Source organism: Papio anubis, chromosome 20 (assembly GCF_008728515.1).
Source record: "Papio anubis isolate 15944 chromosome 20, Panubis1.0, whole genome shotgun sequence".
NCBI classification, from domain to species: Eukaryota; Metazoa; Chordata; class Mammalia; order Primates; family Cercopithecidae; genus Papio; species Papio anubis.
Genome location: NC_044995.1, coordinates 48,286,194 through 48,301,013, shown reverse-complemented (window position 1 = coordinate 48,301,013; position 14,820 = coordinate 48,286,194). Strand labels below are relative to the sequence as shown.

The 14,820-nt window shown below is 55.8% G+C and overlaps 2 protein-coding genes across 2 annotated transcripts; one reads left to right on the top strand and one right to left on the bottom strand.

Moving 5' to 3' along the window:
- Positions 1-554: 554 nt before the first annotated feature.
- TBXA2R (thromboxane A2 receptor) lies at positions 555-4,818 on the top strand. The gene is given in 4 exon segments (XM_031659077.1): positions 555-760; positions 762-813; positions 816-1,448; positions 4,363-4,818. Coding segments are annotated over 4 exon segments (1,137 nt in total). The 3' UTR covers positions 4,609-4,818.
- A 5,607-nt stretch (positions 4,819-10,425) lies between these two features.
- Positions 10,426-14,804, bottom strand: GIPC3 (GIPC PDZ domain containing family member 3). Its single transcript, XM_031659076.1, has 6 exons — positions 14,580-14,804; positions 13,720-13,905; positions 13,541-13,587; positions 12,067-12,352; positions 11,714-11,795; positions 10,426-11,587 (listed from the first exon to the last, which is right to left on the bottom strand). The coding sequence occupies exons 1-6, from the start codon at positions 14,802-14,804 to the stop codon at positions 11,436-11,438; spliced, it is 978 nt and encodes a 325-aa protein (XP_031514936.1). The 3' UTR covers positions 10,426-11,435.
- Between the last annotated feature and the right edge of the window lie 16 nt (positions 14,805-14,820).

Here is a 14,820-nt window from a genome sequence, read left to right as displayed (position 1 = left end):
TTCAAGAAGGTTATGTTTTTGTTCCCAAAATAGAACTGGATTTCTAGGTTTATTTATTATAAAGCAAATACTCATGAAAATGAGAAAAGGTTGTGCCACGGTGGCTCACGCCTCTGTAATCCTAAGTGCACTTTGGGAGGCAGAGGGAGGATCACAAGGCCAGGAGATCGAGACCATCCTGGCTAAATACTGCCTGAAAACTCCCTGGCCTCTACTAAAATGCAAAAATTAGCTGGGCGCTGTGGCGGTAGTCCCAGCTTCTAGGGAGGCTGAGGCAGGAGGAATGGCGCGAATCTCCAGAGACGGCAGAGCTTGGTGCAAGTGGGAGATCAAGGCCACTGCCCTCAGCCTGGGCGAGCAGAGTAAGATCATCTCGAAAGAAAGGAAGGGAGGGAGGGAGGGAGGAGGAAGGGAGGAAGGAGGAAGGGAGGAAGGAAGGAAGGAAGAAGGAAGGAAGGGAAGGAAGGAAGGGAAGGAAGGAAGGAAGAAAGGGAAGGAAGGGAAGGTTGAAGGGAAACACATAGGAGGTGGAGGATGGGTATTAAGGTTAAACAATGAAATGGAATGGATCTGAATCCAGTGCTGCCAGCCTCCTGCCCTGTCTGCATCACAGCCTCCGATGGGTGGTGACTGATCCCCGCAGGGTCTTTGAGCCATGTGGGCTCCAACGCAGTTCCCTGGGGCCCTGTTTCCGCCTACAAACACAGGCCTCCTGGAGGAGAGGCGCTGGATCAGCCTCACTCTGGTTCGCTGCCTCCTTTTATGCAGGGCCTGGCCTCCAACCTGCTGGCCCTGAGCGTGCTGGCGGCATATGGGCGCGGCAGGGGGGTTCGCACACGCGCTCCTCCTTCCTCACCTTCCTCTGCGGCCTCGTCCTCACCGACTTCCTGGGGCTGCTGGTGACCGGTGCCATCGTGGTGTCCCAGCACGCCGCGCTCTTCGAGTGGCACGCCGTGGACCCCGGCTGCCGTCTCTGCCGCTTCATGGGCGTCGTCATGATCTTCTTTGGCCTGTCCCCGCTGCTGCTGGGGGCCACCATGGCCTCGGAGCGTTTCCTAGGCATCACCCGGCCCTTCTCGCGCCCGGCGGTCACCTCGCAGCGCCGCGCCTGGGCCACCGTGGGGCTGGTGTGGGCGGCCGCGCTGGCGCTGGGCCTGCTGCCCCTGCTGGGCCTGGGTCGCTACACCGTGCAATACCCGGGGTCCTGGTGCTTCCTGACGCTGGGCGCCGAGTCTGGGGACGTGGCCTTTGGGCTGCTCTTTTCCATGCTGGGCGGCCTCTCGGTTGGGCTGTCCTTCCTGCTGAACACCGTCAGCGTGGCCACCCTGTGCCACGTCTACCACGGGCAGGAGGCGGCCCAGCAGCGTCCCCGGGACTCCGAGGTGGAGATGATGGCTCAGCTTCTGGGCATCATGCTGGTGGCCAGCGTGTGTTGGCTGCCCCTGCTGGTGAGTGGGGGCTCTGCGGGGTCCTGCGACCCTCCTGACTGGACCTCTGGTCACCCAGGGTGGATTTAAATCCTGATGGTGACAGCCGGGCGTGGTGGCTCAAGCCTGTAATCCCAGCACTTTGGGAGGCCGAGTGGGCGGATCACGAGGTCAGGAGATCGAGACCATCCTGGCGAACATGGTGAAACCCCATCTGTACTAATAATACAAAAAAATTAGCCGGGCGTGGTGGCGGGGGCCTGTAGTCCCAGCTACTCGGGAGGCTGAGGCAGGAGAATGGCGTGAAGCCAGGAGGCGGAGCTTGCAGTGAGCTGAGATCGTGCCCCTGCACTCCAGTCTGGGCAACAGAGCAAGACTCCGTCTCAAAAAAAAAAAAAAAAAAAGAAAAGAAAGAAAAGAAAAAAACCCAAAGCAAGTGACAGGTCAGATTTCGCCCATGGGTCAACCCTTGCTCTAAACCCTCCCATGACTCCCTATTACCCTCAGAAGAAAGTCCTCACAGGCACTTCCTGCAGATGCACCTGGCCCACTCCCATTTGCCCTTCAGTGACTTCCCCAGGCCAGGTCAGGCACCTCTTCTGGGCTCTGACATCACTTCCTCATCACAGCTTTGCCCACCCCATGCCGTAACCCCCCGGGCCCAGTGTCCGTCTCCCGACTAGAGGTGTGAGCCTATGAGGGTGTGCCCTGGGTGTTTCTTGGCTGCGGTTGCTGCTTCATCCAGCCTACCGTAGGTGCTCAGAAAATTATTTTATTTATTTATTTGTTTCTTTATTTGTTTATTTATTTGATTTATTTAGAGATGGGGTCTCCTACTGTTGCCCAGGCTGGAGTGCAGTGGTATGATCTCAGCTCACTGCAACCTCTGCCTCCCAGGTTCAAGCGATTCTCCTGCCTCAGCCTCCCAAGTAGCAGGCACTACAGGCGCCCAGCTAATTGTTCTGTATTTTTAGTAGAGACGGGGTTTCACTATGTTGACCAAGCTGGTCTTGAACTCCTGACTTTGTGATCTGCCCACCTCGGCCTCCCAAAGTGCTGGGATTACAGGCGTGAGCCACTGCGCCAGGCCCAGGATATGCTTTTAATATAGTGATGCATTCTAATATAATATAAATTATTTTGGCCGGGCTCAGTGGCTCATGCCTGTAATCCCAACACTTTGGGAGGGTGAGACAGGTGGATCACTTGAGGCCAGGCATTCCAGACCAGCCTGGCCACCCTGGCCAACATGGTGAAACCCCATCTCTACTAAAAATACAAAATATTAGCTGGGCATGGTGGCAGGCGCCTGTAATCCCAGCTACTCAGGAGACTGAGGCAGGAGGACTGCTTGAACCCAGGCGGTGGAGGTTACAGTGAGCTGAGATCACGCCACTGCACTCCAGCCTGGGCAATAGAGCAAGGCTCCATCTCAAAAAAAAAAACAAAAAAACAAAAAAAACCCAACTATATATACATATATATAATTGTTGCTATTATTAGTGCTATTATTAGATTGAGACAGAGTCTCACTCTGTCACCCAGGCTGGAGTGCAGTGGCTCGATCTCGGCTCACTGCAAGCTCCGCCTCCCAGGTTCACGCCATTCTCCTGCCTCAACCTTCCAAGTAGCTGGGACTACAGGTGCCTGCCACCACGCCCAGATAATTTTTTCTGTAGTTTTAGTAGAGACAGGGTTTCACCGTGTTAGCCAGGATGGTCTCAATCTCCTGACCTTGTGATCCGCCTGCCTCAGCGTCCCAAAGTGCTGGGATTATAGATGTGAGCCACTGCACCCAGCCAAATTATTTTATTTTATTTTATTTTAAGATGGAGTTTCGCTGTGTTGCCCAGGCTGGAGTGCAGTGGTGCCATCTTAGCTCACTGCAACCTCTGCCACCTGGGTACAAGGATCCTCCCACCTCAGCCTCCCAAGTAGCTGGGACTACAGGTGCGTGCCACCGCACCCAGCTAATTTTTGTATGTTTTAGTACAGATGGTGTTTGACCATGTTGGTCAAGCTGGTCTCAAACAAATTATCTTAATATAATGTAACATTTATTACAATATAATTGTATGATAAATGATATATATCAATTATATGCAACATTATAATTATGAATAATAATTATATTATCATATAATTGATTATTTTATACTAATTTGTAGATAACATTCTTATTTTAAATATTTACTTTTAAATAGAGTTTAAAAATTTCCCATCATCCTGGCCTATATTATTTATTTATTTTGAGACAGGATCTTGCTCTGTCACCCAGACTGGAGTGCAACCATGCCCGGGTAACTTTTTAATTTATTTTTACTTTTTGTAGACATGAGGTCTCACTATGTTCCCCAGGCTGGTCTTGAACTCCTGGGTTCAAGCGATTCTCTCCTATTGACCTCCCAGAGTGCTGAGATTACAGGCATGAGCCACTGTCTGGCTAACAGTGCTCTAATTTATGGACCCATCAGAAGGAGCTCAGAGAGATTAGTCAACTCTCCTGAGGTCACCCAGCAATGCAGTAACAGAGAGGACACCGGCCAGGCGCGGTGGCTCGCTCCTGCAATTCCGGCACTCTAGGAGGCTGAGGTGGGCAGATCACTTGAGGTCAGGAGTTCGAGACTAGACTGGCCAACGTGGCGAAACCCCGTCTCTACTAAAAATACAAAAATTAGCTGGGTGTAGAGGCAGGCACCTGTAATCCCAGCTACTTGGGAGGCTGAGAGAGGAGAATTGCTTGAACCGGGGAGGCGGAGGTTGCAATGAGCTGAGATCACACCACTGCACTCCAGCCTGGGCGACAGAACGAGACTGTGTCTCAAAAATAAAAATAAAAAACAGAGTGGACCCTGGATCTCAGGGGACCCGGGGCAGGGACCGGGGCGGGTGGGGCTGGAGGCGGGGCCCAGGCTGACCGCTGTCCCTTCTGCAGGTCTTCATCGCCCAGACAGTGCTGCGGAACCCGCCTGCCATGAGCCCCTCCGGGCAGCTGTCCCGCGCCACGGAGCAGCAGCTGCTCATCTACTTGCGCGTGGCCACGTGGAACCAGATCCTGGACCCCTGGGTGTACATCCTGTTCCGCCGCGCCGTGCTCCGGCGCCTGCAGCCTCGCCTCAGCACCCGGCCCAGGTCGCTGTCCCTCCAGCCGCAGCTCACGCAGCGCTCCGGGCTGCAGTAGGAAGTGGACAGAGCGCCCCTCCCGCGCGTTTCCGCGGAGCCCTCGGCCCCCTGGGACAGCCCATCTGTCTGTGCTGAGGATTCGGGAGCTGGGGGTGCTGGATGGACAGTGGGCGTCAGCAGCAGGGTTTTGGGGTTGACCCCAATCCATCCAGGGCACCCGCAACTTCTCCCTGATCCTTTTACCAAGACCTCTCCCTTCCTCGGCTCCCTTTTCCCATCCAGAGCTCCTACTACTTCTCTGCGCCCCTCCCAGCCCCAGGAAGGGCGCGGGGACATTGGAAGAGGGTCTTGCATAGCTATATATATATATATATTTTTTGATGGAGTCTTGCTCTGTTCCCCAGGCTGCAGTGCAGTGGCACCATCTCAGCTCACTGCAACCTCCACCTCCCGAGTTCAAGTGTTTCTCCTGCCTCAACCTCCCGAGTAGCTGGGCCTATAGGCGCATGCCACCATGCCCGGCTACTTTTTGTATTTTCAGTAGAGACAGGTTTCACCATGTTGGGCAGGCTGGTCTTGAACTCCTGACCTCAGGTGATCCATCCGCCTCGGCCTCCCAAAGTGCTGGGATTACAAGCATGAACCACTGCACCTGGCTTTTTTTTTTTTTTTCTTTTTTTTTGAGGTGGAGTCTCACTCTGTGGCCCAGGCTGGAGTGCAGTGGCACCATCTCAACTCATTGCAAGCTCCACCTCCTGGATTCAAGCGATTCTCGTGCCTCAGCCTCCTGAGCAGCTAGGACTACAGGCGTAAGCCACTGCGCCCGGCCTTCCATTGCTCTTTCACCCTGAATTTGACCTACTTGCTGGGGTACTGTTGCTTCCTTTTGAACCATCAACCGGGAAGGTTCTGTCCAGAAAAAATTGAATGTGAACGGGGGCACCCCCTTTTCTTGCCAAAATATATCTCTGCCTTTGGTTTTATTTTCCTTGGGGTCCAGTTGTCAGTCTCTGGGGTTTTGTGCACTGAACCTCACCCGGGGCAGACAAGGGCAAGGCTGGGGAGGATGGGGAGGGAAGAGAGGATTCAGTTCCTCCCCCACTTGTTTCTCGAGTGTTTGGTAATCACTTCATGGGTGGCACCGCCTAGAATTCTCCCAGCAGCCTGTCATGGGAGGGCTTCAGGTTAGCCCTGGTCAAACCACCTTTGAATCTGCATATTATTTAAAGTAGGTATAATTGGGCCAGGTGTGATTGTTCATGCCTGTAATCCCAGCACTTTGAGAGGCTGAGGATGGTGGATCACCTGAAGTCAGGAGTTCGAGACCAGCCTGGCCAACATGGTGAACTCCTGTCTCTACTAAAAATACAGAAATGGCTGGGCGTGGTGGCTCATGCCTGGAGTCCCAGCACTTTGGGAGGCCGAGACGGGCGGATCACCTGAGGTCGGGAGTTCGAGCCCAGCCTGACCAACATGCAGAAACCCCATCTCTACTAAAAATACAAAAGAAAAAGAAAAAAATAATTAGCCGGGCGTGATGGCGCGTGTCTATAATCTAAGCTACTCGGGAGGCTGAGGCAAGAGAATCGCTTGAACCAAGGAGGTGGAGGTCGTGGTAAGCTGAGATCATGTCATTGCATTCCAGCCTGGGCAACGAGAGCAAAACTCCGTCTCTAAAGACAAACAAACAAACAAACAAAAAATTAGCCAGGCGTGGTAGCAGGTGCCTGTAATCCCAACTATGCAGGAGGCTGAGGCAGGAGAATTGGTTGAACCCGGGATGCAGAGGTTGCAGTGAGCTGAGATCACACCACTGCACTCCAGCCTGGGCGACAGAGTGAGACTCCATCTCTAAATAAATAAATGAATAAAACAGAGAAAGAGAGAGAGAGAGATGCAAAAGCATGGAGTGATGCCCCTGTTTCCTCTACTGTTCACTTGTTCACCCAACAGTCTTTCAAACACCACAGTGTTCTGTACAGCACCTTGCACATGGTAGGTGCTCAATAAATATTGGGAGAAAGGACCAATGGTGGCTGGGCGCAGCGTCTCACGCCTGTAATCCCAGCACTTTGAGAGGCCGAGGCGGGCGGATCATGAGGTCAGAAGATCGAGACCATCCTGGCCAACACGGTGAAACCGCATCTCTACTAAAAAGACAAAACATTAGCCGGGTGGCCGGGCGCGGTGCCTGAAGCCTGTAATCCCAGCACTTTGGGAGGCCGCGATGGGCGGATCACAAGGTCAGGAGAATGGGGCCATCTGGCCTGGTGAAACCCCATCTCTGCAAAAAAATATTTAGGCATTTGGTGGCTCAAGCCTGTAATCCCAGCACTTTAGGGAGGCGAGGCAGGTGGATCACTGAGGTCAGGAGGTCCAGGAACATCCTGGCTAACCCGGTGAAACCCCGTCTCTACTAAAAAATACAGCAAGCTGGGTGAGGTGGTGAGCCTGTAGTCCCAGCTAGTCCCGAGGAGGCTGAGAGCAGGAGAATCGTGAACCGGGGAGGCGGGCTGCAGTAAGCTGGTCGGCCACTGCACTCCAGCCTGGGCAGCAGAGCAAGACTCTGTCTCAAAAAAAAAGAGGCGGTGGCAGTGGCTCAAGCCTGTAATCCCAGCACTTTGGGAGAGCGAGACAGAGGCCCGGATCAAAGGTCAGGAGATCGAGACCATCCCTGGCGAACCACGGTGAAACCCGTCTCTACTAAAATACAAAAACTAGCGGTGGGCACGGTCAGCTTCTTTCGAAGGAGCTGAGGCAGGAAGAATGCGTAAACCGGAATCGGGCTTGCAGTGAGCTGAGGATCCGACCACTGCACTCCAGCCTAGACCACAGAGCCGGGCATCTCAAAAAAAAGGAAAAAAAAAAAAAGAAAAAGAAAAAGAAAAAATATATTTAAAAGCCAGCTGGTGGTGGCGAGGGTGCCGCAGTCCCAGCTGCCTGCGAGCTGGGGAGCGGGAGAATAAGCATGAACCTGGGAGGCGGGCTGCAGTGAGAGCGAGGGTGCGCCCTCCTCCAGCCTGGGCGACAGAGCCAGACTCCATCTCAGGAAAAGAAAAAAAAAAAGGACCAATGGCTAGGTCTTCGTGGAGCACCTGTCCCATGCAGGCATGTAAGCTCATCCCTATGTGGTGCTTAATGAAGTGCTTGGTACACAGTAGGTGCTCGAGAGGTTGCCATAGTTTCAGTCAACCCCTCAGCCCCATATCTTGGCATTCCCCCAAACTCCCTGCAAAATGACACACCAGGCTGCAGAGATGGAAAGTGCCTTTAGTCACCATGAACCCTCAGGGTACATGCGGTGCAACCCATCTCCTGCCCTCCTTTTCCCTCCAAGGACCTGGATCTGAGCCAGGGCCGGTGAAACCGAAGCCCCTGTTTTCACCACCACACACCCCGCCACCACCGCCTGCTGGGGAAATAAGGTCACTTGCTGCTTTTGCTTCTGGGGGGCCCAGGCTGGGAGGGACAGGAGAGGGTGAGAACCATGAGCCAGGGCTAGGTCACAGCCAAGCTACGACCCCCGCGGTAAGGGTGGGCTCTGGCTCCTCCAGAGTTGGGGAAGGGGCAGGCGCCAGAGCTGGGGACTCAGACAGCTGAGAACTCAGGAGGCCTCTGGGGGGCGGGGCAAGAGTGACAGGCTGGTGGGTGGGGTGGATTTCTAGGAGTCCACAGGGCAGAAGGAGGACAGCTGGTCTGGGGGTTGAGGAGACCTGTGGCTGAGGGGCCAGGTAGGAGGCGAGGGATAAGCCTGGGATGGGGCCAAGGCTGGCCTGGGTGCCACGTACCTACTCTTGGGGCTGAGGCAGAGGCTGGGGGTCTTTGCTAGGGGCTGGGGTAGGGTCTCTGGGGGGTGGGCCTGCGGGCTGAGGTTGGGCTGCGGCAGGGGCCTCAAGCTGGATTCTAGGGTCAAGGCCAGGGGTCTGTGGGGAGAGCCCATCTCTAGGGCTCAGCCAGATTCTTGAACTGATGTGAGTTCTGGAACTGGACTGGGTTCTAGAAACAGTCTGGGTTCCAGAACTAAGGTGGGCTCCAGGGCTGGGCTGAATTCTTGAGCCAGTCTGGGTTTCCAGGCAGGTAGTTCCCAGAGCTGAGCTGGGTTCCAGAGCTGGGCTGGGTTCCAGAGCTGGGCTGGGTTCCAGAGCTGGGCTGAGCCGCAGAGCTTAGCCCGGTCTCAGGACTGGACTGGGTTCTGGAGCTAAGATGAGCTCCAAGGCTGAGCTGAATTCTTGCACGGGCCTGGGTCCCAGAGCTGAGCTGGTTTCCAGAACCGGTCTGAGTTCTGGAGCTGGGATGGGCTCCAGTAATCAGCTGCGTTCCAGAACTAAGCTGACTTCCACAGCTGGCTTGAATTCTTTGAGGCTTATCTAAGATTTGGGAGCTGGGCTGAGTTCCAAAGCTAGGCTGACTTCCAGAGCTGATCTGCTTCCCAAAGTCTAGTTGAATCCCAGAGCTCTCTGAGGCTGTGGTCTGGAGCTGGTACCTAGAAACTGGCAGGGGGACGGTGGGTGGGTCAGGAGGCTGGAGCCGAGGCTCCTGGGCAGCGCTGGGTCTTGGAGCTGGGCCTGCTGTCAGAACTAGACGGGGCTGTGGAGCTGAACTCTGTTGCTGCGATGGCCTGGGTCCCAGGACTAGGTAGGACTCCTGAGCTTAGTTGGATTCTGGAACTTGGCTGGGTCTCAGCCACTGTCTGTGTTTTGGAGCTGGCTGGGATTTCAGAACCAGCCTGTGCTCCAGAACTGAGCTGAGTTCTAGAGTTGAGTGCAGTGCCTGGGCTGGATTGAGCTCTGGAGCTTGGCCAGGCCTAGAAATTGGTCTGCATTCTAGAGCTGACCTGCATTCTGCAGGAAGAGTGGGACTTGGCACCAAGCTGTGTGCTGGAGCTGGGCCTTGCTTCCAAGATGGATGGGGTTCCAGAGCTGGTGCAGTCACTACCCAGTTGGAGCCTGGTTTGTCCAGCACTAGGTGTGAGGGTTCTAGAGCTAGGCTCAGTCTCAGAGCTGGAATCGTCACTGGCGCTGGACTGGGCTGCAGGGTGGGGATGCAACTGGGCTTGGGATCTGGACTGGGCAGTTGTGTGGACCTGGGTTTCTGAGCTGGTCTGAGTTCTTGAATAGGATTTGGTTTGGGAGCTGTCTCTGAATCCTGAGCTGGCTGGAGTTCCAGAGCTGGGTTGCTTCATGAATCTCACATGGGTTCCAAAATTAACTGGGGTTCTGGAGCTAGACCGAGTGTCCAGGTGTGGCTGCATTGTGGAGCTGTCCAGAGTTCCAGAGTCAGCTCGAGTTTTCCAGCAGGGCTTGGTCTCCGAACTAGCCTGGATTCTGGAACTGGGATTGGTCTCCAAGCTGGTCTGGGTCTTAAAATTTGTCTGGGTTCCAGAGCTTGGCTTGTTGTCAGGGCTCAGCTGGATTCTAGAGATGAGCTTCATCTCAAAGCTGGCCTGGGCTTCAGAGCAGGGCTTGGTCTCAGAGCTGACCTGAGTTCTAGAGCTGGGCTTGGCCTCAGAGGTGGCCTGAGTTCTAGAACAGGGCTTGGTCTCAATGCTGGGCTTGGTCTCAGAGCTTATCGGGGTTCTAGAGCTGGGCTTTGTCTCAGGGCTGGCCTGAGTTCTAGAGCTGGGCTTGGCCTGAGAGGTGGCCTGAGTTCTAGAACAGGGCTTGGTCTCAATGCTGGGCTTGGTCTCAGAACTTATCTGGGTTCTAGAGCTGGGCTTGGTCTCAGAGCTCATCTGGTTTCTAGAGCTGGGCTTGGTCTCAGAGCTGACCTGAGTTCTAGAGCTGGGCTTGGCCTCAGAGGTGGCCTGAGTTCTAGAACAGGGCTTGGTCTCAATGGGCTTGGTCTCTGAACTTATCTGGAACCTGGGAAGGCTGGGCTTGGTCTCAAAGCTCATCTGGTTTCTAGAACTGGGCTTGGTCTCAGAGCTGGCCTGGGCTCTAGAACAGGACTTAGTCTCAATACTAGGCTTGGTCTCAGAGATCATCTGAGTTCTAGAGCTGAGCTTAGTCTCAGAACCCATCTGGGTTCTAGAGCTGGGCTTGGCCTCAGAGGTGGCCTGAGTTCTAGAACAGGGCTTGGTCTCTATGCTGGGCTTGGTCTCAGAGCTCATCTGGGTTCTAGGGTTGGGCTTGGTCTCAGAGCTGGCCTGAGTTCTAGAACAGGGCTTGGTCTCAATGCTGGGCTCATTCTCAGAGCCCATCTGGGTTCTAGAGCTGGGCATAGTCTCAGAGCCCATCTGGGTTCTAGAGCTGAGCTTGGCCTCAGGGCTGGCCTGGGCTCTAGAACAGGGCTTGGTCTCAATACTGGGCTTAGTCTCAGAGTTCATCTGAGTTCTAGAGCTGAGCTTAGTCTCGGAGCCCATCTGGGTTCTAGAGCTGGGTTTGGCCTCAGAGGTGGCCTGAGTTCTAGAACAGGGCTTGGTCTCTATGCTGGGCTCAGTCTCAGAGCCCATCTGGGTTCTCGAGCTGGGCATGGTCTCAGAGCCCATCTGGGTTCTCGAGCTGGGCATGGTCTCAGAGCCCATCTGTGTTCTCGAGCTGGGCATGGTCTCAAAGCTCATCTGGGTTCTAGAGCTGGGCATGGTCTCAAAGCTCATCTGGGTTCTAGAGCTGGGCTTGGTCTCAGGGCTGGCCTGAGTTTTAGAACACGGCTTGTTCTCAATGCTGGGCTTGGTCTCAGAGCTGGCCTGGGCTCTAGCACAAAGCTTGGCCTCAGATCTGGGCTGGATTCTAGAGAAGGGCTGGGTTCTGGAGCTGGGCTGGGGCTCCAAATTGGATTGAGCTCTAGAGAGGAACTTGGCCTCCGATCTGGGCTGGGTTCTGGAGCAGGGCTGGGGCAGGGGGCGGGGCTCCAGGCTGGGGCTGTGCTGGGCTCCCCCAGGGCAGACTAGCCACAGGCCTCCCTGGCCTCGCTGATGGCGGCCCACACCTCCACCACAAATTCGTCGGGGAAGGCGAACTCGCCCAAGACGGAGTCTAAACAGCGTGCAAACTCCTGGGCGCTCACTGTCTTCTTGGACGTCTCCACCATGGTGGACGCTGCGGGCCATGCCGGAGGGGTTGTCAGTGAGGGCACTCCCCACTCCAAACTTCCCGCTGGGACCCCTGCCTCCTCCCATAGGCTGCCCTCCCGCCAGGGCCCCCCAGCTTACCCTGGCCCCTTACCCAGCTCGGGGTCCCTAATGCCCATGTAGCTTTCCAGCAGGTCATCAACCTTCTGGGATGCCTCTTCCTCAAACTCACTGGGCTGAGGGCACAGGAGAGGGAAGTCAGGGGTGAAAAACTTTGAAGCCCTCCAGCCCAGCCCCTCCAGACCCCCACCCCTAAGGTTAGAGTGGACTGGACCCTCACATGAGTCAGTAGTGCTGGTACCCACATCATTGCCCCACCTTTCAACGAGGACCCATTTTGCAGGCAGAGAAACCGAGGCTCCGAGAAGTTCTTGCCCAAGGCCACACTGACTCAGTGGCAGAACTGCAGGTGCAGAAGCCTGGGAAGAACCCCTCCCCTTCACTCACCGCCTCCTCCACTGTGGCAGCCCCCCCAGAACGAAGCCGCAGGGTCTCCCTCCCACTGGTCACTTTCGCCTCTACGGGACATTTGCTGGACCGACTTCTCTGGCCAATCATATCTGGAGAGAACAGAGTGAGGGATGGCCATGGGTTCTGGGTGGAGCCACATCTTTGTAAACCCTGGGAGGCCACCAGCCGAGCCTTTCTAGAATCTTCCTCCCCTTCAAAGTCCTCCTTTGCGGCGAATCTCCAGAGACCCTTTCGAGATTCCACACTTCCCGTCCCCAGCAAACTAAATCACAAGTCCAGAATGAGGTGTAATGGAGCAAGTTTAGAACTAACGTCCCAGTCCCATGCCCTCATTCTCCCTCTTCTAGGGACTGCTTGGGACCCTCCTTGTGGCAGGAGCCTCAATCTAGGTATGTTCTTGTCTGGGTAATCCCAGCTACTTGGGAGGCTAAGGCAGGACAAGCACTTGAACCTGGGAGGCAGAGGTTGCGGTGAGCCGAGATCGCGCCACTGCACTCCAGCCTGGACAACAAGAGTGAAACTCCATCTCAAAAAAAGAAAAACATTAAAAATTAGCTGGCACGGCCAGGCGCAGTGGCTCACGCCAATCCCTGTGCAGCCTGGGAGGCTAAGACGGGTGGATCACCTGAGCTCAGGAGTTTGAGACCAGTCTGGTCAACATAATGAAACCCCATCTCTACTAAAAATACAAAAATTATCCTGGCATGGTGGTACACGCCTGTAATCCCAGCTTCTCCTGAGGCTGAGGTGGTGAGAAACTCTTGAACTGGGAGGCAGAGGTTGCAGCCAGCTGAGATCGCATCCACTGCCTCCTGCCTGTAACATATTGAGATCTACCAAAAAAAAAAAAAAAAAAAGGAAGAAAGAAAACTTTTCTCATTCCTATCTCTAGAATCCACTCATGACCTCAAAGCACTACTTCTGGCAAGTCTCTAGGCTGCGCCAAGCAGGAGTGGCTCTGCCTATAATCCTAGCACTTTGGGAGGCCGAGGCGGGTGGGACTACCTGAGGTCAAGAGTTCTAGACCAGACTGGTAAAAGACGTGAAACTCATCTCAATAAAATACAAAATTAGCCAGGGCGAATGGCGGGTGCCTGTAATCCCAGCTACTCGAGGCTGAGGCAGGAGAACCACTGAACCCGGGAGGGTGGAGGTTGCAGGAGCTGAGATTCAAGATCAGCTACTGTACTCCAGCCAAGTGCCCATAGAAAGTATAATTCCGCCCCAAAAAAAAAAAAAAAAAAAAAAAAAGCTCCTAGCCTAGCCAACACAGCACCACTTGTTTCACTGACCACTTCGGGAAAGAGCTCCCCAGCCCGCCCACACACCGGCCTCTACGTACCCAGGCAGGCAGGCTGGCTGGGACTCTGCAAGTGCCCCTGAGCATCTTGGCTTACCTCGTGAGGCAGCCTGCACAATGGAGTGGCTTGATGGCTTCACATGCTGTCACCATGACACTGCCTCGATCCGGTTGATGATACTGCCTTCCTTGATTCTCTGCAGGGATCCAGCGTCGCTGGCAGGGCAACCCCAGCCACCCGCCTCGAATCCCCAGAACCCACGTCGACCCAGAGTGTGAGGGCAGTTGCTGGACCCCAGGAGGCCACCTGCCCACCCCCTCCCGGGCACCTTGATGAAGGCGTAGCCGGCCCCGTTGTCCGTGATCGTCAACCCCAGAGCGTCCTCTGTCTTAGTGACCTCCACCTCCTTGGTCTCGCCTCGCACGTGGGCAAAGATGAAATCCTCCAGGCCTATCTGGCCCCCTAGGAGCTTCTGCATGTCCACTTTGTGGCTGTTGAGGGTGCAGAATAAAATCTTCCCGGGGGAGAAGGAACGCAGAGGTAGCCAGGGCACGCATCCTCCCACGCAGCCGCCCTGTCTGCGCAGGCCCCTGTCCCCAGCGACCAGGATCCCAGCCCATGGGAAAGGGCAGGGCGTGGGACCTCCCGAGAATGGAGAGAGGAGGGAGAAGGCGGCTTCCGGCAGGTGGAGACCCCTCTCCATACCTCCAGGACCTCCAGCCCCCAGACCTCCAGGTTTAATCTGCTGGCGCCCTCTGGGGGCTGCAGACCAAACGGACCCGGATTGGAAAACTGCCCAGGAACCCCCCAACCGCACCACGGCCTCAGACGCCCCATCTCCGAGGGGACCATCTGGAACCCCAGATGCCAGCTATTCCCAGGAAGCACAGAGGAGCTTCCCCGAGGGCTGGGGTCCGCTCCAAGCGAGGTCTGCGCAGAGGATTTTCTGGAATATCTAGGGGTCCTCTAGACCTAAGACCTCCCCATCTTTTGCGCAGAGCGTGCAAAGGGGAACCCTGGGGTGTGGCACCCCGTTCTCTGAGGGCTGCGTCTCTGAGATCCGGCGATTAGTCAGCCACCCCGACGTCTGGGATCCGGGGATCTGGGGTCTCCCGTCCAGCGTCCAAGCTTCCCACCCCTCACCACATCAGGCGGATGGTCTCGGGCGCGGGTGTCCGGGGTCCTTACCTCGGTGGGCGCGATCCCGAAGGCCTCGGCGATCTTGGCGTACAGCTCGCGGACGTTGGTGAAGCCCTCGATCTTGCCCGTGGGGCTCCCGTGCGCCAGCTGCGTGCGGAAGACCAGGCGCGGGCGGGCGCGGGGCGCAGCCGGGGGCTCCGAGGGCGCGGGCGGGGGCGCAGACGCGCGCGGGGCCTCGGCCCCCCGGGCCTCCCGGGCCGCTGCGCCCTCCATGGCGGGAGAAGTTCGG